Here is a 17,870-nt window from a genome sequence, read left to right as displayed (position 1 = left end):
AATTACTGCATTTTCATTTACCTTTTCCTAACATCTGCTGCCTCAGACAGAAGAGTTCAAAGCAGCAGCTTTTACAAGTATCAGATGCTCCCTGGAAAGCCCAGTACACTTCAAAGGGCTTGAAATTCCTTGACAGCCTTGAAGTACAGATCTTCCATTCAATGTTACACAGCAATACATTGCATTGGCCAATGATTTATTACTCCAGAGGCAGCTGCTTGGTGGATTTTTTAAAAAATCGATCTTTCGCTCCACCTTGAATGTATCTCCATTATCCTGCTTTGATGCTAACCACAATGTTTATAAACACACTTGCTATGACTGACAGTCCCCCCCACCAGATCAAAGTCAGCTAAGTGCTTCCGGATGTGAAAAAGAGGAAGTCAAGCACTTCGCTGTTTTAGTGCGGTGAGGAACTGTCAATTATAGCAAGTGTTAATAAACATGGTGATTAGCATCAAAGCTAATGTTGTCAGGACACATAGCCTTTGCAGTATCCATTCCCTTCAGCCATTTGTGGATATCAAGTGGAGCAAATCTTGGCTGAGGTCTGGTATCTGTGATTTTGAGGACTGTATTTCTGAATACAGTGGAAGTCACTATAAAGACCTGCTAAAATTTTAAAGCATTAACATAGAAACTTTGTAATTCAACGTTCTTTAATACAGATTTGCAACACTGCATTTCTGAATACTGTTGATCCCATGATTAAGCCTTGCTAAAATATTGCTGACTTATGAATTAGGGAACTAGTCAGTTGGTAATACAGAACTTGAATATTGTTGAAAGTTCTGGGGAAGTGTGCCTCCAGCTCTTTGGTTTATCATCAGTTTAGCAAATCAGTAGTCGCCCAGACAGTGACAAAGCACCTCAAAATAATTATGTGGAACTGAGGCACAGCAGTGTAGTGGTTATGTAACAAATTAGGAAACCAATGGTCTGAACTAAGAAATCAGAAAGTTATTGCCTATGTCGGCAAGTTCAGAGGTGGGAATGTTTGTTAGATAGAGGTGGAAGATGCCCAAGTGGGAAGCATGATCTTTGTAGCCACTCGGGGGTCATGGCGGATCCCCCTCTGGTGGCAATGGTTGCCCCCGTGAGAAGGTTCGCCCCTAGATCACCAAGGCCTTCTAGCCTGACCCTGGCATGTTAAGAATCATTTCTCATCAGCCTTTCAAGGGACTTCAAAATGGAGGAACTCTCTCCTTCTCCCAGCAGCCTCCTCTGTTGGAGGCACTGCCAAAGCTGACAAATTGCCAGTCCTCTCAGCAGTTTTGATCTCTTAGTCGGCTGCCACTGATACAATTGGCCCCGCAGTCTAGCTGTTTGCCCTCTCAGACTCAGGATCCCTTACAGGCTCAGTGGCAGAACTTCCTTGCTTTGGGTAAAACTGAGACCCATAGAGTTCAAATACCAAAAAGCCAGTTGGAAAATTTAAATGCAGTATAAGAATAATGGCAGCTAAAAAGTAAACTGGTACTAGTAAAATGATAATGAAGCTGATGGTAAGTACCCAATCTCTTCAGGAATTGTGTTTGCTCAATCAGGCCTTTTTCTGACTATATGTCGTTAAAGTTTACCTTGTGTATGAAACTTCTAATGCACTTCAATAAGGCAACCCATCAACACCTTCAAGGACAACGAAGGATGGAGAATAAATGCCCGTCTTGCCAGTAATGCTCATATCCAGATCCATTTGTAAAAAATGTGAAATTCTTTAAGATATTAAAGAGTGGTATAGTGCTGTATAATTGCAACTTTCATTGAAAATTATTTATTTTTCTGATATCTCATTTCTGCTTTAATTTTCCTCTATTTGGTAATTTTACATTATTTTTTTTATTTTAAATTTATTAAAGTTTTTTAACACAATTTTTCTCCCTTACAAACAATAACATCCTCCCCCTCGTAACAAAAAAAAAAATGAGAAATCGCGCAGAGCAAGATATATACATGGCAAAATGATATATTTACACAGCTTTGTACACTGGCCCTCACCCGTACGTGCCAGTTTCCCCAACCCTTCATGTTATCTCTTGCTCATCCACCCTCCCAGGCAGTCCCCTCTTTCCCCCCCCCCCCCCGTAATTTTACATTATTAAAGGATAATATCCTTAACTAATTCTAGATGAAGACCAATGCTTACAACGGGACAGCAGAAAAGTTAAGTGTATTCTTCTCCACATGGAAATTCCAGGACGCTTCCCATGACCTGAAAAACTGGCTTCGACTTTTAGAGCTTGAGCAGCATCTGATGTCGCTGCAGTGCTTCTAGAAGACTGAGAGCTGTGCATATAGTATGCTTGTAGAGGCTACAGCTTCAGGCAGACAGTGACTGCAAAATCAAGGAGGATCAGGCATGTAATGCAGGAGTCCTCTGGCTGCATGTCACTTTTACTGGTGATGATGATGGCCCCTCTTGGAAGTGCAGCCAGAGCCAAGTTCTCTTGGCTTTACAGGGGGCTGAAGGAAAATCGGAAAAGCAGCTCGTGAATGGGGATTCTATAGTTAGGGGAACGTACAAGAATTTCTTCAGCCACAGACATTATTCCAGGATGGTATGTTGCCTCTCTGCTGCCAGTATCAAGGATGTCACGAAGCAGCTGCAGAGCACTCCGAGTGGGAGAGGTGAATAGCTAAAGAGCACAAACATCCGAACAAGAAGGAGTAGGCCATTCAGCCCCCTGAGCCTGTTCCGCCATTTAATAAGATCATGGGGGGGGGGGGTCTGTCAATCATTCAGGAGGGTTTAAACTAACAGCAGGGGGATGGAAGCTAGATTGCGGCATTAGAAAGACAAAATAAGGTGCACAAAGGTTTGGGAGAGGCAAATAGATCTAGAATAATAGTAAGGAATTTGGTGAGGTTAAAGTAAAAGGAGATAAAATAAGGTCTAAATTAGCTTACAGTGCCTGCATGCGAATATACGGAGCATGGGAAATAAGGTTGGTGAGCTGTAAACAGCAGATAAAGAGGCATTAAAAAGGCTGGCTATACTTAAAGTTGTTAAGTCTCCAGGACCAAATGAGATGAATCCAGGAAATCTGAAGGATGTAAGGGTGAAACATGCAGAACATTGGTCATAATCTTTCAATCTTCCTTGGATATAGGCAGAGAACTTTAGAATTACAAATGTCACACCCTTATTCAAGAAATGTCTTCTCGTTGCTGGAAGTCAAGGGTATGAATGTGCTATTGAAGTAACCTTGGTAAGTTGCTGCAGTGCATCCGAGAGACAGTACACATTTCAGCCACGGCAGTTAAGTGAATGTTCAAGGTGCTGAAAGGGCTCCAGATCAAGCGGACTGCTCTATCTTGTATGATAACAATTGTGATTTGCATCAAATGAGTGATTCCACATTCAAAATAGTCAGCAAGATATGTCCTACAGCTCCGCGGTATAACTCTAGACTTCATTAAGTCAGTAATTAAATTAAAAGTTAGGTGTATTTATTTAATAATACATTTCACAAATACTATAATGATCTTAACAAACAGAAAATGTTTAACCAAAGGAATGGAAGCCGAGTGGAGAGCCCTGAAAAACAAACGGCCCAAGTGGAATTAACGGAATCAATTTTGAAAATGAAACCTAATTCTGACAGCGGAATGTGAGACCAAGTCAAACATCCACCAACAAGAAGAAAATGAAAATTCACCATTAAAGTTTGAGCTAAATTTTAAGACCTCAAATTACTTTGCAATAACCTGACCCCTGATACTCAATTTGGGTTCTTCCAGGGTCACCCAGCTCCTGACCTCATTGCACTGACTTTGGTTCAAACATGGACAAAAGAACTGAATGCCAGAGTTGAGGTGAGAGTGACTGCCCTTGACAGTAAAGCATTTGATCAAGCGTGACATCAAGGAGCCCGAGCAAAACTGGAATCAATGGGAACCAGGGGAAATCTCTCCGCTGGTTGGAGTTATACCTAACACAACGGAAGATGGATGTGATTGTTGGAGGTCAATCATTCCAGTTCCAGAACATCACTGCAGGAGTTCCTCAGGGTAATGTCAGAGATCCAACCATCTTCAACTGCATCATCAGTTACGTTACATAAAACTGGTGATATTCACTGATGACTGCACAATGTTCAATAAAATTCCAAACACCTTTCCATGTCCAAATGCAACAAGACCTGGACAATATCCAGGCTTTGGCTGAAAAGTGGCAAAGTAGCATTCATGCAACACAAGTGATCGATAATGACCATCTCCAACGAGACAGAATCTAACCATGGTCCCTTGACATTCAATGACATTACCATCGTTGAATCCCCCACCATCAATATCTTGGGGATTAACATTGACAAGAAGCCGAACTGGATTTGCCATAAAAATACTGTGGCTACAAGAGCAAGTCAGAGGTTAGGTATCCTAAGGCGAGTAACTCACCCACTGACTCCCCAAAACCAATGTGCCATCTACAAGGCACTGAACATTGTGCAATTTGTAGGCAATTGTAAGAAGGCAGCTCATCAACACCTTCTCATGTGTAATTAGGGATAGGCAATAAATGTTGGCCGAGCCAATGTTGCCCACATTCCATGAATAAATAAAAATATACTTTAATGTAGGATACAGATGGTTCCAGTGTCAAAACTATTATGTTTTTTTTTATTAGACTATAAAATCCATCAAATTCAAATAAAAATGCAAGTACAATCAAGTTGCAACCAGACGCTTCCTCTACTCTATGTTTTATTCTGCTTCCATGGTTCACAGTCTTATGGTAAATTACATTTACAAATTTATCAATAAGCTAAGAAATGCAAAACATGGGTTTAATAATAATAAACCTGTGTAATTTCTGAGGTAGCATATATGGTTTGAATTGAGGTCATAAATGGGCTTGCACCATGGGGCCTGCTAAAACACAGAAGACATTTAATCAATCATTTTAACGATAGTTTCATTGTGTTTTTCCCTTCTAAGTTTATTTTTTATTTCCCTTCCATGATATACACCTGCTGATTAAAAAAAAAAATCTCCTTGCGATGTGGACATCACTGGTTAGACCAGCATTTATTTCTCATTCCTAATTGCCTTTAAGCTGATTCTAAGATGACAGCTCCAAAATCTCAATCATTGAGAAATAATGTCCATGAAGACTTGAGCATCCAACTCATTAGTCTAGAATTTGAATTAAACCCAAACTGAGATATTATCCTGGTGCTGTGCCTGATAAGGCTGGCTGCGAGACCAGTGAAAGTTGGCCTGTCGCAATATTAAGATAAAGCCGGTGAGCTGTGGTGTCAGTCAGGGTTTTAGAGGCTGTTCACTGCTCATGTGTGGGGCAGCATGATTTGCCAACTCAGCTCCTAGAGCAAACAGACATGTGACTGAGTGGCGGCTGTCAGCAGGTGACAATTTTAACATGTAGCAGAGAGAGAGAGACGCTCCTGCACCTCCACAATAAGCTACGTCTAAACATTTTTGACTTGCCTTTCAGGTGGCCGCCTCCAGCAGTCCCTTGAAAGATCACTGCTTATCATCTGAAGTAATGGATTTCAGCAGCCATTCAGACATTTGGATTGAAACAGACATTAGGCTTCTAATTTGCCTGTACAATGGATCAAACCAGTTTCATTCGAACAGTACCACGTAATATGGTGGGCAGTGCACTTTGGATGTAGAATGAGCACCGCATGCTTCCTCAATTATCATATCTTTAGTCATTCATTTTACAAATGGAAAGTGTCCGTGGTGACATCAAATTTTGAGGCTATTTTCATTCCCTCCTTCTGAGAATCTCACCTGCCATGTCAATGCAACAGATAGCATGAAATGAATAGTTTTGTGGATCGTGGACACAAACATACAAACCATCAAAAATGGTGCCACATGTTGGTAATGTTTTCTATGAGTTGACTTCTTATGTTATGTTACATTTTACATCAGCAAAGAATAATATTTTTTTGTATCTACCAGCAATCCAGTCTGGATGTATGGATATCAGGGAGCAGACACTCTCACCTATGACACTGAATGCTGGCAAGTTGTTTGCATGTAAATATTGAGATTCTTGCAAAACAAATGGTTATTCCAACAAAGGTTTGGAGGGGCTACATGGAACCACAACCGTACGAGCAGATGTCTGCCGATAATGAGGAGAAAAAACTGGCATGAGAGGGAAAAAGAATTGTTTTTCTTTTATGGAACTTTTGTTTGTATATTTTAGTCAATCACTTCTGATTCTGTGCACAGAACTTTCAATTAAGTTACATGAGAGAAACTGGAATCTGTTGTTGAAGGTACTTACCGCTGGGACAAGCAATTTTTTAACTTCCTCCACTGCCCTCTTTAGCTTGATTTCCGCTCTGTTCTGTGCATCTTCCACAGTGATTAATACGTGCAAGTCTTCATTCAGATGTTCCCAATTAGGTTTGCCTCTGTTTTGCTCCTCCTGTAACATCAATAGGGCAAAAATAAATTGTTTAAAAACAAACACAAAACACAGGTCAACTATTTTTGTTTGTTAGGTCTTCATGCCCAATTGATCATAATTTAACTAAGGCCAACCGCAAGGAACCTGCTATGACACTATCTTTGGTCCTCTGTAACTGATCGCCTACAAGGAATCAAACAGGAAGTCACCTAAGACAACACATCTCCCACTTAGCACCATACGCTCAACTCTTACAATAGCATGATTTTGTTAAGGGGAGGTCATGTCTGCCAACTTGATTGAATTTTTCGAAGAGGTGACCAGGTGTGTAGATGAGGGCAATTCATTTGACATAGTCTACTTGGACTTCAGCAAAGCTTTTGAGAAGGTCCCACATGGGAGACTGAGAGCAAAGGTAAGAGCCCATGCGATTCAAGGAAATTTGACAAATTGGATCCAGAATTGGCTGAGTGGCAAGGAGCAGAGGGTGATGGTCGAGGGGTATTTTTCTGACTGTAAACCTGTGTCTAGTGGGGTCCCACAGGGATTTGTTTTGGGGCTCTTGCTGTTCATGATTTAAACATGAATGTAGGGGGGCTTATCATGGACAATACAAAAATTGTTGGGTTGGTAAATAGTGAGGAGGATAGCTTTAGATTTCAGGAGAATATAGATGGGCTGGTCAGATGAGCTGATTAGTGATAATTGGAATTCAATCTGGATAAGTGTGAGGTGATGTACTTGGGCAGAACAAACATTGCAAGGGAATACAGGATGAACGTCAGGACCCTGGGAAGCACCGAGGATCAGCAAGACCTTGGTATGCATGTATACTGGTCTCTTAAGGTAGCACGACAGTGGTTAAGGCGGCATATGGTATACTTGCCTTTATTAGCCCAGACATAGAGTTTAATAGCAGAGAGGTTCTGCAGGGAACTGAATAAAATGTTGGTTCGGCCATAGCTGGAATATGGTGTGCATTTCTTTAATCCATATTATAGGAGAGATGTGATATAATTGGAAAGGACCCAGAGGGGATTAACCAGAACGTTGCCTGGGCTGGAGAGTTTTAGCTTTGAAGAGAGATTGGATAGATGGGGTTAGAATCATAGAATCATAGAAGTTTACAGCATGGAAACAGGCCCTTCGGCCCAACCAGTCCATGCCGCCCAGTTTTTACCATTAAGCTAGTCCCAGTTGCCCGCACTTGGCCCATAACCCTCTATACCCATCTTACCCATGTAACTATCTAAATGCTTTTTGAAAGACACAATTGTACCCGCCTCTACTACTACCTCTGGCAGCCCATTCCAGACACTCACTACCCTCTGAGTGAAGAAATTGCCCCTCTGGGCCCTTCTGAATCTCTCCCCTCTCACCTTAAACCTATGCCCTCTAGTTTTAGACTCCCCTACCTTTGGGAAAAGATGTTGACTATCTACCTTATCTATGCCCCTCATTATTTTATAGACCTCTATAAGATCACCCCTAAGCCTCCTACGCTCCAGGGAAAAAAGTCCCAGTCTATCCAGCCTCTCCTTATAACTCAAACCATCAAGTCCCGGCAACATCCTAGTAAATCTTTTCTGCCCTCTTTCTAGTTTAATAATATCCTTTCTATAATAGGGTGACCAGAACTGCACACAGTATTCCAAGTGTGGCCGTACCAATGTCTTGTACAACTTCAACAAGACGTCCCAACTCCTATATTCAATGTTCTGACCAATGAAACCAAGCATGCCGAATGCCTTCTTCACCACCCTGTCCACCTGCGACTCCACCTTCAAGGAGCTATGAACCTGTACTCCTAGATCTCTTTGTTCTATAACTCTCCCCAACGCCATACCATTAACTGAGTAGGTCCTGGCCTGATTCGATCTGCCAAAATGCATCACCTCACATTTATCTAAATTAAACTCCATCTGCCATTCATCGGCCCACGGCCTAATTGATCAAGATCCCGTTGCAATCCTAGATAACCTTCTTCACTATCCACTGTGCCACCAATCTTGGTGTCATCTGCAAACTTACTAACCATGCCTCCTAAATTCTCATCCAAATCATTAATATAAATCACAAATAACAGTGGACCCAGCACCGATCCCTGAGGCACACCACTGGTCACAGGCCTCCAGTTTGAAAAACAACCCTCTACAACCACCCTCTGCCTTCTGTCGTCCAGCCAATTTTGAATCCAATTGGCAACCTCACCCTGGATCCCGTGAGCTTTAACCTTCTGCAACAACCTACCATGCGGTACCTTGTCAAAGGCTTTGCTAAAGTCCATGTAGACAACGTCTACTGCACTGCCCTCCTCTACCTTCTTGGTCACCCCCTCAAAAAACTCAATCAAATTTGTGAGACATGATTTTCCACGCACAAAGCCATGCTGACTGCCCCGAATCAGTCCTTGCCTCTCTAAATGCTTGTAGATCCTGTCTCTCAGAATACCTTCTAGCAACTTACCTACTACAGACGTTAGGCTCACCGGTCTGTAGTTCCCAGGCTTTTCCCTGCTGCCCTTCTTAAACAAGGGCACAACATTCGCCACTCTCCAATCTTCAGGCACCTCACCTGTGGCTGCCGATGATTCAAATATCTCGGTTAGGGGACCCGCAATTTCCTCCCTAGCCTCCCACAACATCCTGGTTGTTTTTCTTGAAGCAGAGGAGACTAAAGGGAGACATGTTTGTGATGTATAAAATTATGAGGGGCATAGATAGAGTAGACAGTAGACAGGAAGAAACATTTCCCCTTGGTGGAGGGATCAATGACTAGGGGGTATAGATTTACGGTGAGGGGCAGGAGGTTTAGAGGGGATGGGAGGGAAAACCTTTTCACCCAGAGGTTGATGGGAATCTGGAGGGAGTTTGGAACTCGCTGCCTGAAAGCGTGGTGGAGCAGAGACCCTCATAACATTTAAGAAGCATTTAGATGTGCACTTGTGATGCCAAGGCATACAAGGCTATGGGCCAAGTGCTGGAAAATGGGATTAAAATACTTAGGTAGTTGTTTTGAATGGCGCAGGCACGATGGGCTGAAGGGCCTTTTCTATGTTGTAGACCTCTATGACTCATGGATGAGGGAAACATGAACCTGCACCTCAATGGCACAAGAAATTGGAGTATTCAAGTGTCACACCAAAATTAAGATAAGGTGTATTCTGAAGTCCAAGCTTTTACATTGCTTTGATCACCCCAGACACAAATTGTCACTTAAAATAATTCATGATGTAACACTGCCCACAAAAATACAATTAATGTACAACATAGTTTCATATATTCACATTCAGGTTAAGTGATATCAATATAAAAGCAAATTTCTGCAGATGCTGGAATCTGAAACAAAAACAGTAAATACGGGACAATCTCAGCTTTGACAAAGAATCATCCAGACTTGAAACGTTAGCTCCCTTTTCTCTCCACAGATGCTGTCAGTGGTGGGGATGTTTACTGATGACTGCACAGTGTTCATTGCCAATTGCGACTCCGCAGGTACTGAAACAGTCTGTGCCCATATGCAGCACGATCTGGACAACATTCAGGCTTGGGCTGATAAGTGGTAAGTAACATTTGCACTACACAAGTGCCAGGCAATGACCATCTCCAACACGAGAGAACCCAACCATCTCACCCTGACGCTCAATGGCATTACCATTGCGGAATTCCGTCATGCAACCTCAAGAGCCTCCACAGGCTCTGCAAGATCTGGGTGACAAATGATAGGAATTACTACATTGGACTACAATATGACTGGGGACATTCTCTCGAGCCAAATCCATTTAGGCTACTTGGGCTGATTAATGAAGTTGGCAGTCAAGGAAGATTAATATTTTCCACTCACATGTATTTAATTAATCCTAAAGTTACGACCATGACTTCTTGATTTGTATAAAATATGGATTTCTTTGTTATGTCTCAACCTCTGGGACTGTAAATTATATATTAATTAGGAGTTTGTCAAATTACAGTGATAATTTATGGAAATAAATACAATAGGAGAAATCATCCCTAAGTGCAATGTGGTTTTCTGCCATGAATTATTGTTCCCACCCATTTTTTATTAAAAGAAAGTAAAATATTGAATAAAAGAAATAACTGCTGTAATACACTCCTTTCCACTTAATTATTTGGTTACTGATCGGACATCAGCAGAGTGTCACTGGAAACCAAATAGGGCTCAGAATCTTATCATTTAGAATATTTCCCTCCAAGTGCAAGCATCAGAAATGAACTTTAGTGCTTGATAACCCTGAAGCAGTAAAAACATCATGCTCAAAGGATATTGCCATTCCTTGAGTATGCACACCATTAAGGGCTACTTTAGCAGTAAGGAGTTCATTTAAAAAAAACGTCTCTCTAAAGTTATGATGCTAATACACTGACAAAAATCCATTTTGCTCAATGGATACCACTTGTTAAAATGACTGCTTTCTTAAAGATTGACATTTTTAATGAAGGTGGGTGTTGGTGGCCCAGAATTTGTGACAATCTTGTCAACATTCTTGAAGAGCCCTTAATGGAATAATTTTCCCTGGGCCATTGTATAAAGTACTGTAATATATGTGCTAACCAACATAGGTGGCTTTTTCTAACACCAAGATAAATATTTATACTAATTTCATACTTTAGAAAAGACACAATACAATGTTATTGGCCAAATGATAGTTGTAGGTAATGAATCCTGGTCTTTTAAGGGTGATTGAAGTTGCATTAGACTTAGGTTCATGCAAAAGGTTGAAACATTTAACAGTGAATCAAAATAAATTGCTTCTCAAACTTTCTCAAAGATTTCACACCTAACTTTGGATAAAAGCAAATTATTGCAGATGCTGGAATCTGAAACGAAAGAGACAATGCTGGAAAATCGCAGCAGGTCTGGCAGCATCTGTAGGGAGAGAAAAGAGCTAACGTTTCAAGTCTGATGACACTTGGTGAAAAAGCTCTTTGTCAAAGCTAACAGGCAGAGAAAGTGGGAAATATTTATACTGTGGAGTGAGAATGAAAGATGAGTCATAACCACAGAAACCCAGGGTAACCGGGTGCTAATGGGCACAGAAACCAAGGGGAAATAATGGCAGTCCCCAGAGAGAACAAAAGATGTGAAAAGCCAAACAGCAGAGAAACTATCAGAGGGTGAACTGTAGATGTGGGGGAAGGGGAAGGGGGAAGCAAAGAGGAGAAAGGGTAAGGAAAGGTGGATAAGATGGATAAGATGAGGTGGTTAAAATGAAATGGGATGAAAACAAATGGGTCGAGGTGGGGTGGAGCTAATCTGAAGTTGTTGAATTCGATGTTGAGACCGGAAGGCTGTAGCGTGCCTAACCGGAAGATGAGATGTTGTTCCTCCAGTTTGCGTTGGGCTTCACTGGAACATTGCAACAGGCCAAGGACTTGCAGCAGGCCTAACTTTGGGAATGCTTGTGGAATTTGGTAAAACAATCATCCAATTTTATGATGACAGATTACAGAGAATTTTGCAGGTTTTTTAATATATACGCCACAGAATTAACACATGAATTATGGTCTAAACTCCATCTCTGGGAACAATGTAACATTTTATTTAAATCTTACTCCCCACAATCTTCTTTTACTAACCTATATTCTACTGTGATGTTTTAAAACCTGATCAGAATCACTTTGATCTGCTGACAGGACTCTGAAATTCACATGCACATACAGTTTATGGAGTACAGATCTATGTTTAATTGCTCCATGAGTCTTTTTTTAGGTCTAATACAGTTGTGCAACTTCTATCTCAAATGTTAGCCTCTTCACTCGATAGGCAGAATAAATTTTGCATATTGAAAATGTGGTTCTGTTGAGATCTCCATTCCTGCTCATAAATTTACAATGTACTGAGTGGTACAATTAAACAGGACACTTCTCACTAACATGTTTGAATCCAGCCTGACTAACTGGATGTATGTTTCTCAGCTGCATGTAAAGGGGTAGATTTTGACATTGAATACTGCAAAGTGGTTGATAGCAGCCTGTTTTACAGCTTTCTTTATTTTTATTTCTGTTGACTTTAATGAATATTTTAAAAATCAGATCAATGTAAATAAGCTGCCAATTTACTATCATACATTTGAGATGATTGCCCAAAGCCAAACAGAATTGAGGGAAATTAGGTTTCCTGTCCAGTCCAGCATAGTTTCAATTGGGAATCAGTCAAAAGAATAAAATAATCCATAATTCAACGAAAGTTGTCAATTTTAGGAACTACACGAATTATTTGAATGGAAACAAGAAACATTACATTAATACACAGTGTGTGTGTGGTCTTCTCAATTTGGGATTACAGCATATTTTTGGGGCAACATTTATTATGGTTGAATTGAGAGAAATTGATACTGTTACAGGATATCAAACTGGAATTCATATGCTACCACTGAACTCACCTGTTAATCGGATATTAAAAATGTTGTTAAATTGCACAGGTGAAGGGCAGTGTTTAATTAAGTATTTTAAGCACTTCTAAAGAGAGACTGTTGGGTTGGTAGTTAAGAAGCAGACATATGCAATGCTGCATTCCATGAATAAACACATCTTCAATAAAAATATTAGTATTTAGTTTCACACTTCATTAATTAGCTTGGGAAAGGAGTAACACTAACTTTGATATGAACAAAAACTTTGCTCCCCCATCCCAAAATAAATTTAATTTTCAAATGCATATCATTTTGGGAGGCGGTGGCATAATGACATTGTCGCTGGACTAGTAATCCAGCAACCCAGAGTCATGCTCTGGGGATCCAGGTTTGAATCCCACCAGGGCAGATGGTGAAATTTAAAATCAATAAATATCTGGAATTAAGAATCTAAAGATATCCATGAAACCATTGTCGAATGTCATAAAACCCCATCTGGTTCACTAATGCCTTTTGGGGAAAGAAATCTGCCGTCCTTACCTGGTCTGGCCTACATATGACTCCAGACCCACAGCAATGTGGTTGACTCTTAAATACCCTTAGGGATGGGCAATAAATTCTGGCCCAGCCAGCGATACCCACATCCCATAAACAAATAAAATAATAATTTTCTGGTGTGCTGCTGCTAGAGAAGGCAATTGTTTCGTGCAAAGTGAATCCTTTCAATTATAATAAGATAGTCATGGTGAGACAATGACAATATATGTGAACCCAAGCAAACTAATACATGGTAAAGCAGGCCATTATTTCATAAGGATTCAACCAATTTTGAAACAGTAATTTCATATCCTGTATCACTACAATGTATTTTTCTGCCTGCAGCTGTAACATTAACCTTCAAACTCAGCAGTTCTATAGACAATTATCTGAAGATGTGAAACAGGTTGTAGAAATACTGACAGCATTACCAAACTGCAGAACTGTTATATGAATTACAAATTAACATCCGTGAAAATATAGCACATGGCAGTTGAATTTGGTTATTTATTGTTCATACAGTGGTAGTAGATAGAACATAGTCTTCCCCTACTGAAGTCTCTACAGTCAATTTTAATCTGAAACCACAGATGGATTTGGTGAGGTGTCTAACGTCTGAAAATGTCGAATTCACCACTACTGGGTTTAACAAATAGAAACTCTGTGTGGAAAACAAAAAGTGGTAATTTTGAATAGGAGTGCATAACCAAAAATGTTTGGGAACAATGTACTATCCTATAGCTGTGCTGCTAAATGATACACATTTGGAATAATCTACAAGAAGAAACAATCAGAAATTTCAAAATGAAACTGAATGCTATAATAGTAGCTAAACTATTAAAGGAATGAGCATCAATCAACCTAAGTCGTGTTCTGCCCTTGGCATAAAGAGCACTTATAATACTATATATTTTTAGCCATGATGTGGAGATGCCGGCATTGGACTGGGGTGAGCACAGTAAGAAGTCTTACAACACCAGGTTGAAGTCCCTTTAACCTGGTATTGTAGACTTCTTACTATATATTTTTAATTATCATCTAATCTTTTCACTGGCAGTCATTCTCACCGCAAGAATACAAATATTACTACCATAATGAATATAATGTATCATTTTAAATTTTAAAATTTAGAAAACAAAACACATTACAGTCTGTTTAACACTGGGAATTGGCAAACACCAACAAAGTCTTGCTGCATTGGAAACAAGGCAACATCAGGAAGTGAAACCCCAAGAGTCTGTTACCTGCATGTCTACAAATCAAGTAAGTTTGCTATTTCAGTTTAAAGCAATGTACCATCTTGGACAATACCTTGAAATGGATAAAGAAATAGCTGAACAAGAATGAGCAGCAGTGTTTGTGGTGTAGTGGTGCATACAAGTAGACCATACCAGGGATTACTGTTTATGGGTCCCTACTCTTTCTAAGCTACTTCAACAACCTGGATTCACAAACAATTTAAATTTGTCAAGTGTACAAATGACACAGTTTTTTTGAAGGGGTGGTGCTTGATTATGGGGGAAATCACCATCAACAACCCGCATTTATATTGCAACTTTGATATGCTTCAACTCTTCCTCTTCATGCGCGAGGCTCAGCCTCATACAGTTTAAGGTGCTGCACAGGGCACACATGACCGGGACAAGGATGAGCAGGTTCTTTGGGGGCGAGGACAGGTGTGTAGGTGCTCAGGGAGCCCAGCAAATCACACCCATATGTTCTGGGCATGCCCAGCGCTGGAGGAATTTTGGAAGGGCGTAGCGAGGACGGTGTCGAGGGTGGTAGGATCCAGGGTCAAACCGGGCTGGGGGCTCGCAATATTTGGGGTGGCAGAGGAGCCGGGAGTGCAGGAGGCGAAAGAGGCTGGAATTCTGGCCTTTGCGTCCCTGGTAGCCCGGCGGAGGATTCTCCTTCAGTGGAAAGATACGAGGCCCCCAAGTGTGGAATCCTGGATCAGCGATATGGCAGGGTTCATTAAATTGGAGAGGGTGAAATTCGCCTTGAGGGTCGGTACAAGGGTTCTTTAGGCGGTGGCAACCGTTCTTAGACTTTCTGGCAGAACGCTAGACATTGGTCAATGGCAGCAGCGGCTCGGGGGGTGGGGGGGTTTACTTTATTTTTGTTTATGTTATTTACACTGGAAGGGTCTGAGGGGGTGTATACACCTGTTGTCTTAAGTCGGGGTGTTAATGTTAATTTATTATTTAGGTACGGGGGGAGGGGTTTGGGGGGTTGCTTTTTTAGATTGTGTTTTGTACTTACCCCTGTTGGGTTCTTTTTTCTTTCTCATTTTGTTATTGATATTTTATGAAAACCTTCAATAAAGATTATTTTTAAAAAAAAACTTTGATACACTTCACAGAGGCATACCAAAAAAAAAAAAATCTAGAATAGATGTGAAGTCAAAGGAGGCGATATTAGGAGACTCGGTCAAAGAACCGAGTCTTAAGGCAACTCTTAAGGAAGATGGAGATGTTCAAGGAGGGAATTTCAGAACCTGAAGCTTAGGTGATTGAAGACAGAGCCATCATGGCAGAGCAAAGGGAGTGGAGATTCAGAAGAACAGAATATTTCAGGATTATAGGGTAAGGGGAGCTACTGAGAAGGGATTAAGTCATGATGAGAATTTTTAATTTCAGAACTGGAAACCAATGTAGGTCAAGAGGCCTAACTGGGCAGTGCAGGACAGGATATGGTGCACAAAGTTTTAGATAAGGTGGGATTTACAGATGATCAAATTTGAGAGGCCATCCAGGACAACACTCTAACAGACGAGTCTGAATGAGGCAAAGGCATGAATCAGATTTTCTGCAGTAAATGGGTTGAGATAGGGATAGAACTGAATATTCTGGAGATAGGGATTGAACTGAAAAATCTTATTGACATATTTGTGATGGAGAAGATCTGGGGTCTGAAGCTTGACTGGAGTCAAATAGGTACAGATTTGGGAGGACACATGTTCAAGTACTTAAGAGAAAAATTGGAGGTGGGGAAGTAAAACTTGATCATGGACAGAAATACTACAGATGAATGCATGCATACCAGACAGGAGTGGAACAGGGAAACTGTACTGGTTTCCTCTCACCACCTGTCACCAGTGGATGCAGTGGCATGTTTTCCGAAATTCTCGGTTCGTGTGATCCAATTTACTAATAACATGCAGCAAACTCATGCCATGATTAACTCAGAAGGTTAGTTGGGGTGGGGTGGGGTGGGGGTGCGAACATGGGGATGGGGGGGGGGGGTCTTTCTGTTGGGCATCATGTTGCAGGGGGGGTTGTTTATTGTTTATGTATAAAATTTGGAAAATGTGAATAATTTTTAAAAAAAAACTCTGGTTAGTTTAATTCACATTCAAAACCCAGGGGAGGATTGTTCATAGTTTCCCACTCCACTACAGGCACACATGCACAGCGAAAGTGGGGGTGGGGGGAGGGGGGGATGAGGTTCAATAAGAGTTTTACAACTATGGATAGTAATAGTACAAGAACTTGTAATAGTACAATGAACTAATATTAGTTCATTAGTTTGTGTGATTTCCAGAGTCAAAGTTCAATTAGGAATTCTTTCATGTAAGAGCTCGAGGTCAGTTGGCTGAAGGCCAGAGTAGAACTCACTTTACAGTTGCTGCTGATACTGAAAGAGGAAGTAGGTATTCAGCGACTGGGTCAGTTCTTCAGACAATATTAGGAAATTTTGCAATAGAGATAAGCTTCAAAAGGCAAGATGTTGTTTTACCTGGAGGTCTGCTACTGGTGGTTCACCAGTTGGATGTTAAATAAGAGACTGGTTGTGAGACCAAAGAATAGTAACAAAACTATTCAAAAGGCTAGAAACTGGGATCATGTGAAATAGTCCATTAATGTGCAATTGCAGCTTAATATTCAGTCTCTGCGCTTCTGGACAGAATTTATTTGTTTCTCCTTAGGAGAGAGAGAGCAACGAGATACTTATTAGCATCTCTTCCAGTAAAATGGTGTTCGATCTCTCTCTTTTGTGATCCTTCTGGTTCGGGAGCCAGTTTGACTGCTCTTATGGGCCAGGGTTTAGAGAACCCCAAAGTGTATCATGGAGTTCACCTGACCCACAACTTTTAATAGATTGTGGTATGGGGAGCACACGGCCCACTCTACAGGTGTGGTCCAACAGAAATGGAAAAGTAGTTTTTAAAGCAAAACAATGTTTATTCTATGAACTCAAGTAAACCCCTTTAAAACATACAGTGAACATCTTAGCAACCATCAATTCAAATATAACCCCCAAAGAAAACAACACTAAGTAATTCTTACTTTTCTTTTAACATCCATAAGACTTTAAAAAAAAAAAACATTTCAGCAGAAGTACATCAGGTTAAAGTCACTACGAAGAGCAGTTATTAGTTTTAAATCACCAAAGGATCGATTTACATTCTTTAGATTACAGAGAGACTCTAATACACCTTCTGGCTGTGACTGCAGCTATCCAGCTCTGAAAACTAAACTAAAACACGCCCTGCAGCAAACAGCCTAAAACGAAAGTAAAAAGCTGACAGACAGCCCAGCTCCACCCACTCTCTGCCATCACTGCAGT

The 17,870-nt window shown here is 40.8% G+C and overlaps 1 protein-coding gene across 10 annotated transcripts in view; it reads right to left on the bottom strand.

Annotated features, from left to right (window-relative positions):
• LOC140419816 (KH domain-containing RNA-binding protein QKI) overlaps window positions 1-17,870 on the bottom strand; it is a 746,610-nt gene that overhangs the window by 193,537 nt on the left and 535,203 nt on the right. For all 10 annotated transcript variants that reach the window (XR_011946033.1, XR_011946034.1, XM_072503844.1 and 7 more), the window contains exon 4: window positions 6,266-6,409. Coding sequence is in view for 8 of the 10 variants with exons in the window: in XM_072503844.1 (XP_072359945.1) it covers window positions 6,266-6,409 (144 nt within the window). In the remaining 2 variants the exon portion in view is untranslated. The remainder of the gene's footprint in view (window positions 1-6,265; window positions 6,410-17,870) is intronic.

The sequence above is a fragment of the Scyliorhinus torazame genome, chromosome 1 (assembly GCF_047496885.1).
Source record: "Scyliorhinus torazame isolate Kashiwa2021f chromosome 1, sScyTor2.1, whole genome shotgun sequence".
NCBI classification, from domain to species: Eukaryota; Metazoa; Chordata; class Chondrichthyes; order Carcharhiniformes; family Scyliorhinidae; genus Scyliorhinus; species Scyliorhinus torazame.
This window is presented reverse-complemented; position numbering and strand designations above follow the sequence as displayed.